The sequence below is a fragment of the Mustela putorius genome, unplaced genomic scaffold, assembly GCF_011764305.1.
Source record: "Mustela putorius furo isolate JIRA1106 unplaced genomic scaffold, ASM1176430v1.1 tig00000179_pilon_pilon_pilon, whole genome shotgun sequence".
NCBI classification, from domain to species: Eukaryota; Metazoa; Chordata; class Mammalia; order Carnivora; family Mustelidae; genus Mustela; species Mustela putorius.
This window is the reverse complement of record NW_025421305.1, coordinates 9920864-9935395: the sequence shown is the minus strand read 5'-3', so window position 1 is coordinate 9935395 and position 14532 is coordinate 9920864. Positions and strand designations below refer to the sequence as shown.

Here is a 14532-nt window from a genome sequence, read left to right as displayed (position 1 = left end):
CTCAAGAAAAACGGGGTCAGTCTCTAAAAACTGAGGTTTTGGCATAATGGAGAAATAATGAATTATTTCCATCTTCCTCATTTCTCTGTTAACTACTATAAACCTCACAGAAGCAGTGTTCTGAGGACAGGTCTTTGAGAGCACAGGCTAGACCCTTTGGATCTCTATCCTCAGACAAAGGCTGAACTGGGAGCTTTGCTTGAAAACAGACACTCATCCCAGACCATCCCAAGCATCACACAGGAGATCAGGAGGCCACCAGACCCCATCCCAGATCAACCCAAGGTCCCCCTGCAATTCCCGGGATGACCTCACGCAAGAGCGATGTCTCCTCGAGGGCTCGTCCTGCCTGCATGTCAGACAAGTGCAGGTCTTTCTCTTGACCTCTGCCTCTCAAGCATCAAAGTGGCCCAATAAACAACATGAGGGCTTATACTCAGATTTAATTCATCTCGAAGTCTACTTAGAACTAAAAAAATGTCAGTCTGAACACAGTTTCCTAGCAAACAGCAGCGTACAATCTATGGAGACTTGATTTTGGATATGGGAGCAGGAAGGAGAGAACAGGAATGCTTTTACTTCAGCCCTGACACCGAATACCCCGCTTTTCATTTGTCAGTACCATGTTGACAGCTGATTTTCACAATTGAAAAGACTTCTGATTTAGAATCAGACTCCAGCCAAACCATCCATTCCCGGGCCTTTTTAAACGATCCTGTAAATTACAGCAGCAAGGAAGAGAGAGGGAGAGCTGGCTCTGTTTACACAGCAGCAACAACCAGGGGGAAATAAAGGTTTCAGAAAAGATCTGGGCTTCCTTCAGTGGCAGTTAGGGGTAATATGGATTAAATACTTTTCATAACTAGCAGCTGTAATTATCAGTGAAATCAGAGGCCGTGCGATCTCTGACACAGCTGTAGGAGCCATTTTCAATACTGTGAAGTCCACCGAGGGAAAGAAAAGAGAATTTTATCCTCCCAATAACTACAATTTTATATTGGTAAATCAAGCATAAAATTGGTAGTTGAAATACTTCCAGGAGTCTTTGTTTAGCAAATACCTTTATTCATCTATATATTATCTCTGAGCCTAGCTTTTCTAACTACTATCATTCCAGGAGCAGAGTGTTTGCCACATTTCTAGGACTGTTTCGGAATGGGCTGTTACTGAGTGCTGTTACAGTGGTGAGACCGTAACTCAGCCTGATGAAACCATTACGGGGTTCGATGACATTATTTGACTCCGACTCTTATTTACCTTTCAGTGATGTCCATTGTTTGTCTCTTTAATTCAGGCATCATATCAACGTTTCTTCACGTCCATCCTTTTGGAGCCAATATAGAGTACCTTTGGTCATACATGCAGCAGCTGGACTCCAAGGTAAATTCTCTTTCTCCAGGGGACCCGCACTGCTAAGATTTAGTGTGTTGACTGCTGGCTGCAGGTGGGCCCATGGGAGCAGCCTTGGGGATAGAAGAGCATTTGGATTTTCATCAGTACTTTTCCACAAGGACCTCCGTTTTGGGCAGATAGCTGTCTTCTTTTCACTTGCTTTTGTCTTTATAGAAAGAAGAGCAGTTATCTAAAATGACAATGACTTTCAGCAGATGCCAAATTACTCTGAAAAGCATATGAGGGACTGAAAATTACAGGTTGGCCTGGAAGTTCCCGAAACAGGGAGAAATCAGGTCAGGGTGGCTAATGGGGCATTATCCTGAGACCATATTCTCACAGGATTCTGTGGTAAAGACTCCCCACGATAGAGGGAAAATCACCTCAAATAACATAAAGATCTGATAGGACTCTCAAGAAAACGGTATTAATGGTTGTTTTTCAGCATTATTCTCTAAATGGAAAAAATGCCCACGAAGTTATTCTCAGTGGTGCCTCCCCCAAGGGTGACACCCAGAGTCAGGACATCGTTCTTCATTTCTCTGAGGCTCAGTCGGCCTCATCTGCAAATTAGCTGTGCTCCTAACCCACTGCAGTAGTTGTGTTCTAAAAGACACAAAGGGTTCAATGTATGTATCAATTTCTGTATCAAATTCCAGTGAACAATGAGAGGGGGCCCTGTTGAAATAAAGTCACGTCATTAGGCAGCATTGCTGGGGAAAGCCTGGAAGGGGATGAACAGAGAAGCAGAGAATTGAAGGCAGCCACTGAGTCGCTTGTTGAATGTCCTGCTGGGAGGGAAAATGGAAATAAGCCCTTGCACAGAGTACAACAAAGTGCACGGGACGTGTAGGACCAGGACCCCGGCCCGCAGTTCTGTGACCCTGACTACACACACATACAAGCCATTCTAAATCTTCAATGGCCAGTATAGATTAAATGACTACACTGTGCTCTCAATTGGAGTTAAATTATTTTACCAATTCATGGTCACAACTGCTTAACCTTTCTAATGGTCTTATACTTCCCCTCTGAGAGAATCATCTGGAACAAAAAATATTTTTCAGTCACAGGGATTCATGCCCTTTTCATCTCTCACAGCTGGTAATAGGGTAAACCAAAACAGAGTGAAAGGGGGTGAGCAGATTATAAGATTCTGAAAGTTCACACACACGTTATTGTCTTCTTTGTGGCCTTCCGTCTCCTGGACAGGGAGGGATGGAAGATGCTTATGTTAATTCAGATAAAATGAGGGTCAGCTATACCGTCTTACTTTGTTGAAATTAAGCTTTCTTGAACGGCTTCTTTGCTTTTTACCCTCACCAGTTTCATTCTTAGCATCAACCCTCCCTTTAACTGGAGGATTAAAGGAAATACTGCTTTCACTAGAGTGGCTTGGCATAGAGTAAGTCCTCGAGAAATTATTCCTATTGTTGCTATTATCCTTCCCTTGCCTTGTTGACATTGATTTCCTTCCCTTCCTGGAACTCCCAAGTGGGAAGCCTTTGTCGGGAAGCAGTTGTTGTTTTAGTATATACATGAGTTCGTGAGTGTGTGTGTGTGTGTGTGTGTGTGCGCGCGCGCGCGCGCATGCGCGTGTTGGGGGGAGGGGTGTAAAATCACCTGGAGGGGTGATAAATAATGAATTATCTTGTTCTATTCTAACCATCAGAACAGAGTGTCCATCATCCATTTGTTCAGGCAAAATTTGTGTGGTCTCTCTCTGTAGTCTCTAAGGAAAGAATTCATACCCCTGGTCTCTGACCATTAGATGATTAGCTTTTCTGGAAGGGATTCAGTTAAAGGGAATTCTATTTTATCTCAGACTGGTACTTTTATTTTAGAAGATAATGAGGAATATATTTCCTTCATGGAGGAAATACATAGGGTCTTCCCCACACAGCCCTCCATCTCCTGAATGAAATGTTCAGTAGAGCTGTCAGGTTGTTTCCTCATGCCTGAAGTAAAAGTGCTCTAAAACTCCTAGATGCCAGCAATTAGACCAAATATTCTTTCTATCCCAGTGAGGATGAAGGGATATTTAGACTTTCTAATCCACAGACCAAATTATTGCTCTGAACTGGAATTCCATATCCTCAGGGCTTTAAGCAGAAAACAAAATAATGAGAGGTTTGCCCTTTAAGTACCCAGCAGGGCCTTGTCCTCGTATCAGCTGCCAGAAGGCTCAGAATCGTGGAGCCACCACCAGCCCACGGACTCAGAGGCTTTCCAGTGCAATGGCCTGGTGCACCTGCCTCTGGTTAATCAGAAGGAGCTGGGGGTCACCAAGACCCCACTAAGTTTTGGTTAATGTTGCATGAAGGCAATGGATTCAGTTTAGCCTCAACGACACACAGAGGGTTCGCTGATTCTAATAGGATGGGTTTTTTAAAATTCCGATTAGAACAGCCCGGTTTGACATTGGACAACATCACCATTATGACAATTATAAAGTAACATTTAGGTTCTGGCTACTCCAGTGCTGACGAGAGCAAGGAAAGCAGGCTCAATCAATCCAGCCTGTAATGGAACTGATTTTATTAGGATTTCCCCAAAGGCCACATAGGAGTATAAGAATGATTAGAAATGGAAGGAGAGCCAGGAATTAATTTAAATTATGCTGGGCATGTGAACTGCACATGGCTCCTAAAACTGTATAGCCCAGTAATAGGCCATTTTCCAGTTAAATATTATTCCTGCTCTTGATAATGATACATGCATATTTTTCTCTTCTCAGCCTGTTCTAAACCATCCACTTGCATTCACTTAGCCCTCTTATAGAACAGTGTCACCATATGACCACATCACAAAGATTCACTCAGAGGAAGGCAGGAGAAGGGGGGGTGGGGGAGATGGCTTCCTAAAACTTTGGTGAGTTAAAAACTGTGCCCTGGGTGCAGGCAGGTAAGCTCTTCAAAGAAGGCAGCACTACCCTGAAATGGTTTCCGATCAATACAGAGAACTTCCAGGTCAGCCCGGAGCCCTTAAGCCCGCTCCAAGACCCTGAGTAGCAAGAAAGTCACATCTAGTGGAGCGTTAGCAGATGAGCATATCCTGTCTTACAGTCAAGAGGAGGCGTTCTTCTGCTTTCCCCCAGTTTACATATTCTTTCAGACTTAAGTTCTCCTAAATGTGTCTGGCTATCCCCTCTACTAAGTATAGCCTCCTCCCCACGCCCACCAAGTAGATTTGATTCTGAAAACCAGATTCAACATAATATGGCTGTGGATACTGGAGGATTTACAAAGACCTGTTGTTTTGACTGCTCACTGATGGGCTTGGGGGCCACAGGCGTGTACATTTCCCAGCAGAGGAGCAAGCCATTTGCATGTTGTACTAAGAGCATACCTTTAGAAACACAAAATTAAAACATCTGGTCAGTTCTAAAGAGATTCAAATTGCCATAACTGGAGAGCATTCCTCCCTAGACTATAGTTCAGCAGTAAGGGTAGACAATGTTCTCAGTGGTGTTAAGCCCCCCCCCACCAAACTCTGAAAAGTCTTCAGTATTACGTATATTCCAGTGTTCTCCTAAATCACCACCTGTCATAATATGTTAATGAGTGAGTGAGTTTTCTATTGTTTAGGCTATAATGAGTGTGTTTTTTAGATATGACAACACCTCTGGAAAGCACATGATAAATGAAGCATTGGGGGTAACAGTACTTGGCTACGTAAAGAATAAAAAGGAAGTTGCTCACATGCAGCAGGAAAAACTGACAAGGTTACCAGGGACCCAGTGAACACTGGGATAATGCCCAGCTTTTCATGAACCCAGCATGTCCTAGGGATCAGAGAGGAACAGGGATGGCCAGAGCACCAAAGCAATCTGAGAAAGAACATTACTCTCAAAAAGTTTGTAGTCTGAGGAAATGCCAGAATATTTATGGAATAACTGGATAATCAGACATGGACTAATGAAGGGCTATACTGGGCAGGCAGAATTTTAGTGGGACAGAAGTTGGAAAAGGGTGAAGTTGAAGTCCCTGTGAACCATATCTACCAGGAGATATCCTTGAGTGTGCGCTCACTCTCACCCCTCCTTTTGGGGCGCCGGCGCCAGTGCCGCCCCACCGCACACCCTGTGCCCTCCCTTCTCTCCTCCTCTCGTTTTCCGTCCAGATCCTCATTTTCCTCCTTCTGTTGATCTTCTTCCTTTCTTTTCCCCCTTCCCTCCCTCCCTGTTCCTCTTCTCTCTAGTTCTTTCCTTCTGTCTTCATGATTCCTTACTTACGTTTAGCTTCTTCCCTTATTTCTCCCTCCCTCCCTCCCCTTCCCTTCTTTCTCCATCCATAGTCCACATTTCTCTCTGCAAAAGTTTACTGCAAGGAGTCTGTGTGCTGATGCCATGCGTTGCCCAGGGTTATGAAGAATGAACAAGATTTAAATGTGCACTAAAAGCCAACAGTTTATCCTATGGAAGGAAATTTGGTTTTGCAATTGGCTTCCCTGACTCTTCAGCCTTGACAAAGCCTATGCCAGGTCTTTTCAGTGCCTCAAACAAGAACCCCTTATCACTCAGCTTCTCTTGCCTGACTGATATGGGACATGGAGCCAACCATCCCCATAATAAAACTGATTTATGTCTGCTTGTGTCAATTTATATACATGCTTAGAGGCCTGGCAAGGAAGCAGTGGGCTTGGGCTGGAGTCAGCAAATCAGAAAATAAATCAAGCAGATCTTAGAAATTACCTCCACAGTGTTAGCAGCACACAAGCCCCTTGGTTACATGGAGCCTTTATTCCTTCTCATTTTTTTTCCCCCTTAATTAGAACAAATCAATCATTTCTAAAAGAACAGATGTCAGAGGGGCGCCTGGGTGGCTCAGTGGGTTAAGCCACTGCCTTCGGCTCAGGTCATGAACTCAGGGTCCTGGGATGGAGTCCTGCATCGGGCTCTCTGCTCAGCAGGGAGCCTGCTTCCTCCTCTCTCTCTCTGCCTGCCTCTCTGCCTACTTGTGATCTCTGTCAAATAAATAAATAAAATCTTTAAAAAAAAAAAAAAAAAAAGAACAGATGTCAGAATTAGAAAATTTTAAACAAAACAGAGGTGGCCAGGGATCCACTGACAACATCAAAGACTGAAAATACACAGACCACCAATTTTTTTTGGGACAACAGGCAGCTGAGGAAGCAGGTGATGAAAGCATCACATCTGTGACCATCGTCCCCACTTTCTAGAGCTCCGACTACATGGTGTATGGGTAAATGAGATTTGACAGGCACAGCACAGGTCTCTAACCTAGATGGTAATGCCATACAGAGGTCTCTCAACCACGTGTATTTGAACCCTCAAAACAGGGCTGGCTTTGGCATCCAAAGCCCCACATTACCTGCTGGCTGAGTACCCCCTTCCCTGACTCCCAGTGCCCTCCACCCAGGACAGACAGGCACTTAGAATTCCTGAGCTCAGAATGGATTTGAGGACAGGTTAGGGTATATCTCACTCAGAGCTTAACCAGTGAGATCTGGCTGCTTTGTCTTATGTGAGGACTCCAGGACTCTTTCAGTTCTCAAAACCAAGAAATTATAGGTAGGAAGATGAAGGATATCGTCAAGGCAAAAGTAAAAACTCTTTGGCCACAGGGTAAAAAAAAAAAAAAAAAAAAAAAAAATTTAAATTTGCTCTTTGTCTTGAAAAATCCCAAAATGTGATATATCATCGAAGTTATTCTGTCAGGACAGAGAAAGTTTTAAAAACCATCAAACTAACTTAAAAGCAGTTTCTCCTTGAACTTTCCTCTGGCATGAGATACAAAACATCTTTAAGGAAATGCTCTGGAATTCATCTTTGAGCCTCATTAAATGGAGATTTTGGGTAGTTCTGAGGTGGTCTCGTCTGTATTTGTGACACATCCCTGTCCATATTCAGGCGGTTACCTTGCACTACCAAAAGCCACTCAGCATTAACTACTTTTGAGGACACTCATTTCTATTATGCTAATTTCCGGCTCTGGCAAAATCCAAGGAATGGCTAATTGGTCATCCAAACTAAGTAATCATAAGAATTTCAAATCCCATTTTTACTAGTGGGGACTTTAGTGACTTATTTAACATCTTTGTGCCTCAGTTTTACCCTCTGTAAAATGGGTTTTATGGACTACCGTGTGTAATAAATGACTGACTACATGAGAAGCACTCAGGAGAGTACACGCAGCACAGCACATGCTACTACGTTTATCAGTTGCCATTTGTGCTTTAAAGCGCACAGGAGATCTAGCCCATTCTGTCAGTATGAGAGCTCTGTAGCAACCTAGCGGTCCCATGAATTTTAAGTAGCTTGCCCAAAGGCCGGTGCTAACAGATGGCGGGGCCAGCACCCAAATCCAAGATCTTAGAACATCCAGGGATTTCTTTCCAGTTCCCTTGTCTTACAAATGAGGGAACACCCAAAGAGATTAAGTGATTTAGACAAGTCGATGAAGCTGGTTAATGGTTGTTCCATGACTGGATTCCAAATGTTTTCCCTCCACATTCCTTTCTTCCAGCAAGTGAGTTTGTTCACGGGTTTAAAGAGCTGAGAGAATGAATGCACATTATGCTCATGCTCAGTACCTGGCCTCCCAGGGAAGACTCGCGAAGGGGGGCTGCCTCTCTCCTCCAGCAGGCTACTCCAGCTTCCTCTGTGGTTCTAGTCTAGGCACTGTGGAAAACAAGATTCTCCACCATCTGCTGGCTATTTTGGTGAAGGTTTCTGTGGGGGCACCCAAGCGTTAGCACTGGAATGTGTCTGAGCTGGTTGAGCTGGGAATTCTCAGTTTTTCGTTACTGACACTCCTAACACTCTGAAGTCTTGTTCATCACAGACCTGCCCTCCAGTACACAAACCCCTTCCCTGTGGGCACCTTCCCCCAACAGGGAGACAGTCCCCTGCCCCCCGTGGCGGCTGGCATCAGTGTTTGAGAACAAGGCCAAGAAGTCTGGATCTGCAGCCCAGCTCCACTCAGTTCCTGGGTTACCATGCACAAGGTCCCTAATCTATCTGGACCTCAGTGTCCTCGTCTGTAAATCAATCCCTGTCTTATGAGAGTATAGTGAGAATTAACAGAATTGTTTTCAAGAGTCAGGGGAAGACTTAGGAGTTGTCACACTTCTCCCAATCAGCTACAGGGCTGCTAGGGGGCACTACCTGCATAGATAGAGTTATCTTTACATCAAAACTTTATTTTACCCTCAAGAATTTAGCTTTTTCTCCTCCCTAATGAACACCACAAAGCTCCTTTCCCTACTTTTCCAGGGAACTGATGGTTATCCTGAAAATAAACCTGAGATGGGCTGGCTGTTAACCTGGGGCTTTGGCAGCTTCTCTGTGGCTCTGCCTGATCTGGGGAAGGACAGCTCCTCTCAGGGGGTATCACTTGAATTGAGGGGAGACCTGAGCCTATTGTAGACGACCTGGGCCGTCCTCCTCCAAAGGAAAGAAAGGAGGTTAAGAGGATAACTTGGCTTCAGAAAACTGCCTTCTAGACCAAGTGAAAGTGGGTTTGACTACACACTTCTCTGTGTTTGCTTTGGCTTAGGAGCACAGAGCTTGACCCACCTACCACAAAGAGGTTAGTAACAGTGTCGTATTCTATCAGCATTGTCTGGTACATATAGAGAGAGAAAGCGTCTCGTGCCAGGCACCATGGTACATTTCATGTATAATCCTCACGATCAGGCTGAGAGATTACTTCTATTCTATACATGAATACACAACTGAGAATTACAGCTATTAAATGACTCGCCCATGGTTACACAGGTTGGCCTAAGCCAGATTAAAATCCAAGCCTGTCTGATTTAAAATCCCATTCTTAACCCAAATATACCTGATCTTAAGAATATCCTGGGATGATTATCAAAAATAGAGTCTATGAGCTACACCCGAGATCAGCTGAATCAGAGTCTCCAGAGAAGAGGCTAAGGAATCTGAGTTTTTTAACAGGAACCCCAGATGATTGATATTTCAGAAGAAAGCACTACACTCCCAGTTCTTCACCCACAGCTTGCTGAAATCATGTGGAGCACGTAAAGCATACCAATGCCTAGTTCCCAGGCACAAGCGGTGGGTTCTTTCCCAGTTCTCTCTTTGAAAAAGCACTTAACCCTCTGTAGTTCACTCTGCTTTCTTGGCTATAAAATGAAGATAGAGCCTAACATTTTCGCCCCATGTATGTCATAGGAGTGCTGTGACAGTGGAATGAGGACACTGGGGAAGGCATTCTGCACAGTGCTCACTGAAGAAAAAGTTTCAAAATCACATGCAACCTTTTAATCATTTGTTTAATAGGCGTTTGTGGGCTGACCTGGCAATCTAATAATCCCTTTAACATGGTTTTTGAGGAAAATGCATTCAGATTTCAAAATAATTCACACAAAAATTTCAGAATGCAATTTACTTCAACTTTCAGGTCTGCCTCGAAAGGTTTTTTGGTGTGTGTTTGTTTGTTTGTTTTGTTTGGTTTGGTTTGGTTATAGGCCTAGGAATATTGAAAATATCATATGACATATTTTTCATGTGAACTGATTAAATGAACCGATTTAACTTCCTGGTCTATTTGGTCCCCCTTTAAAAATAAATGTTAAGTAAGTTTAGCATTTAAACGTTAAATGGAAAATATAGACTCTAAAATGATATCTGTCCAGTGATAGTACCATGAAAAATAATAATAGGTCTGAGTCATTAAACATTTCTATGTGCTAAAGCTATGCTAAGCCAGTAGTCTTCATACATCCTTATTACATGTTGTTACTCCCATTTGCTGAGACTTAGAGAGACTAATTATCTTGGCTGGAGTCATTTAACTCATAACAATAGTAGACACAGTATTCAAACAAAAATGTTAGCCCCCTGGTTCCAGGTTCTTAGCCACCTTGCTATAGGAGATCCCCATGCAAGCACATGGGCTGGGAAACAAAGACAGGAAGACGAGAACAATGACTGTTAAATCAGGAGGATCATGGCTGGTATGTCCTTTATTTAAGGTAAAATGAGTTATTGGTATGAAAATGTATGTAATAAAGAAAAACTGGTAGAAGAAAAAAACTGCATTAAAAATCTACTGGGGTGGGGATAGGAGTCCCTGGGTGGCTTAGTCAGTTAAGCATCTGCCTTTGGCTGGGGTCATGATCCCAGGGTCCTGGGATCGAGTCCCACACTGGGCTCCCCAGTCAGCAGAGAGCCTGCTCTTCCCCCTCTTCCCCAGTCAGGGCTCTCTCTTGCTATCTTTCTCTCTCAAATAAGCAGATAAAATATTCAAAAAAATTTTTTTTAATTTAAAAGAAGAAATAAAGAACTACCTGGAAGGGTGCTAGCTGGTTAGTCAGAAGAGCATGCAACTCTTGATCTCAGGGTTCCAAGTTCAAGCCCCATATGGGGTGTAGAGATTACTTAAATAAAACCTAAAAATTTTTTTTTAAAAACTACCTGGACTTTAAGAATGGATGTTGAGACTTTCAGGTTGTAGGTTCTGGGTCTCATTTCTTTCTAAATCTGTATGATCTTCTGGTCTCTGTGAAAATTAAAGAAAGAGAAGTTAGGATGGCCAGAAATCTACCCAGATGCCCCTTGGCCCTCACTGAGTGAGCTAAAAGCGCTGCCCTGTTTGAAGAGGATGGGTGCACCAGGAGTGGTGATGAACTCTCTCTCAGCTCTCTTAAATCCCATTCTTCTATCCTTTTACATCGGGGTGGGGAGTGCTGTTCACGCATAACACTACCCAGTAGGCTAGCCATGCACAGGAATGGTGAGCCTTGGATTTGCACCCCATCTCCTGCCCAGCCCTGCCAGCTGTTGGAGACCAGGACAGCCCCGTCCAGCCCCTGACCAGCGCTCCTCTCCCAAGCACATGACTTGACAGTCCAGTCATATCATTTATCTCCCTGGGCAAGTGCATCCCTACCCAACCCCTTGCCTCCTCTCTGAGGAGTCTTGTCTCCAAAAGTGACTTTTCTTTCTTTCTAACAGATATCTGCAAACGAAATCGAAATGCTTCTGATGAGGCTGCCACGCATGTTTAAACAGGAATTCACAGGCGTGGGAGCAACACTGGAAAAAAGGTGGAAGCTGTGTGCCTTTGAAGGAATTAAAACGACCTAACTGTGAAGAGCTGGCAAGTCTCTGGAAACGAAGGCGCCTGACGGGGCCAGGGCTGTGCAGCGTGAGCACTGGAGGCTGGGGATGGTCCGGCCTGGGGCCCCTGTGGAGCCGTCGGGGCCCGACTTCAGTTACATCTGTGGCGTTCTCCTGTGAGTGGAAATGTGCTTGTGTACCAGTTCCTTAAAACAAAGCTTCATACTGTGACAGATCTGTTTCCTATGAAAACCAACGATTCCACAGTCATAATGATGGCAAAATCTTAAAATATGCTACATTTGAGAATAGCTCACCCAGCAAAATATTTAAAGTTAATGACGGTGTAGCAATGGTTGTCGCTAGGCTGCAGAGTTGTATATGTAATGTATAGCTGAAATCATTCAATGACATTTTCCTGAAAGTCTTTCTGTTTTAGTAAAAAAATAAAAACAAAAATAAAAATAAGAAGTAATTTTACAGTAAGGAAAAATCATACCAAAAGGAAACTTGAATATGTGTCTGAACATTTATTGTATTTTGTAAATTAAGTTATATGCTATTCCAGGGACATTTGCCTTATTGAAGAGGCAGAAAATGTGATTGGACTCCTTGGACTCCTTGAGAATGCTTTATCAAGAATATTATTTTTCTAATGTAACAATTCTCCATCATAAGTTCTTTTAACATGGACTGCGTAACGATTTTCATAAAATGTAAATAAAGGAAAGCTAGTGCTGCTGTCTTGTACTTGGTATGTAATATTCAGGTTTATGCATCAAAATAAACATTCAGTAAATATTCCTGTTACAAATTTTATAGCAAAGATATTAATTTTTTTCAATAAATATGACTTCGGCCATAAAGGTTTTGCAAGTTATTCTTTGATATACCTTTCTTCACCATTATTCAGTTCCATCTCATATCCTCACCATATTTAAATGATTGTCTACATGAAGGATGTAGAGACAAAACATTACTTCAAACAGAAATCTATAAAAACTAAGGTAGGAAGTACCAAGACAAGAGGATTATACAGCATTAGGGTACACAGCATTTTAAAATACCAACACCTCAATCAAAATACAATCAATATAAATATTACCTTTGTTTTTTGTCTACAGAGGCAAGTACAAAAGAGCCAATTAGTTAATATTAATTCCGGGATGTATTTATTTGTATGTTCTCTGGAAAATATACAAGTTAGAAAAGGAATTAAAGAATTCACACTTGAGTCAACAGTTTCGTCAGAATTTGGGCTTTCACTATTTAATTACAAGTACGATAGAGCTTTAAACTGTATCTCCTTCCTGCTTTCTTACATAAGAATCACAAAAAAGACAAGTATTCAAAATATTGATTTTAAATGAAACTTTTTTTAGGAAGATTACTCAATAGTGATCTTCTTCAAAATTCTGAAAATATGTTAATAATTTTCTATTACATAGGAAGTTATTGTCTTTAGGATCTTTTTATTGAGCCCTGATAAATTAAGGTACTTAGTCATGCTTCCCATGAATACCTGCATGTTTTGTTCAGGCTCAATGCTAATCCTGTGAATACAGATATGAGTAAGAAAGACCCTGTCAGGGCGCCTGGGTGGCTCAGCGGGTTAAGGCCTCTGCCTTCAGCTCAGGTCATGATCCCAGGGTCCTGGGATGGAGCCCCACATCGGGCTCTCTGCTCAGCAGGGAGCCTGCTTCCTCCTCTCTCTCTGCCTGCCTCTCTGCCTACTTGTGATCTCTGCCTGTCAAATAAATAAATAAAATCTTTAAAAAAAAAAAAAAGAAAGAAAGAAAGAAAGAAAGACCCTGTCCTTCATGAGCTCAAAGTTCAACAGGAAAAAGATATTTTCCCAAAGGTTTCTACATAATGTGAGCCAGGTGACTGGAAAGCTAGAACAGGGTGCTTTGGGATTCAAGCTAAATGTCAATATCATATTAAATACTGAAACACTAGAGGCCTTTCTAATACCATCTATCAATTCCCACCACTATCATCATCCTGACATGTTTATCTCTAGGTCAGGACACACAAATAAGGATACAACCATCAGCAAGGAGATAACCTCATATACACACATCATCAAACAGAAAACCTAAGAGGTTTGCTTGAAGAATAATTAGAAGAAAAATATTTCCATAATCTGGCTAGTTAAAATCTAATAGAGATACAAGATACCGCAATCTAGACTATTTCTAATGGAAAGCACGGGAGAGGTTTTCAAATGTGCATTCACACTTTCATGTAGTGCCTGTAGTCACTTTAGCAGGATACAATTCACAGAGTAAAACCCTAACTCAGAGCTTGGATCAGGAAAAGGAACTTAGATTAGATCTGCCGAAAGAACACCATTCTGTAAACACACCATGCTGAGGTAGAAATGGTAACATATAGGATTAAAATAGTTAACACAGCATTTCAAAATATTTGAGTAATTCCCAGAGAAAATTTTCTGTACCAGGGGAATCTGTTTTAGCTGTGGTGGTTTTATTGCTGCTTGAAATTCATTATTTTAATTGTCTAGAAATATATGAGTTAAAATGTAACTTCAATTATGGGAGTAAGTTATATTTGCAGGAAAAACTTTTAAATTCATTTCACATTCAGATTCAGAGGGTACCCTAGGGATCACCTGGGGCCATGTGGAGTCTACATATGTGTGTTGCCCCATTATCTTGAACCCTCAGGACAATCCTACGTAAAGACACCAGTATCCCCATTTGTCACACCCGGAGAACGAGGTTCAGCAGTACTGAGTAATCTGGCAGTCTACACAGATTACAAATTACAAATTACAGGATTTGTACCCACAGCTGACTGACTCCAAAGATGTTCTCACTGTGTCATATTTCTAGTTCAATGTATTCCCACCCCTCCCAGGAGCCCAGTGTTCATCCAGGGCTTCTGGATCACGGCTTTTCCTCTCCTTTTTCTCTGCCATCCCATGTACATGAGAATGGGTGTGAAGATGGCTAGCCTTTCTCTTCCAAATCTACCAGTAACAAATCATGGTTCCTAGACTCCTCGAATAGGCAGAACATTGAAAGTGTGGAGATCCTCATAACCTAGCCCCAAAGGGCCTTTCC

General features: G+C 42.5%; 1 protein-coding gene across 7 annotated transcripts in view; it reads left to right on the top strand.

The window, feature by feature from the left end:
- The window catches only part of ENOX1 (ecto-NOX disulfide-thiol exchanger 1), a 561055-nt gene extending 548727 nt beyond the window's left edge, over window positions 1-12328 (top strand). For all 7 annotated transcript variants that reach the window (XM_045076639.1, XM_004759254.3, XM_045076640.1 and 4 more), the window contains 2 exons: window positions 1295-1380; window positions 11339-12328. In XM_045076639.1, the coding sequence (XP_044932574.1) occupies window positions 1295-1380; window positions 11339-11470 (218 nt within the window). In that variant the 3' untranslated portion in view covers window positions 11471-12328. The remainder of the gene's footprint in view (window positions 1-1294; window positions 1381-11338) is intronic.
- Window positions 12329-14532: the final 2204 nt, after the last annotated feature.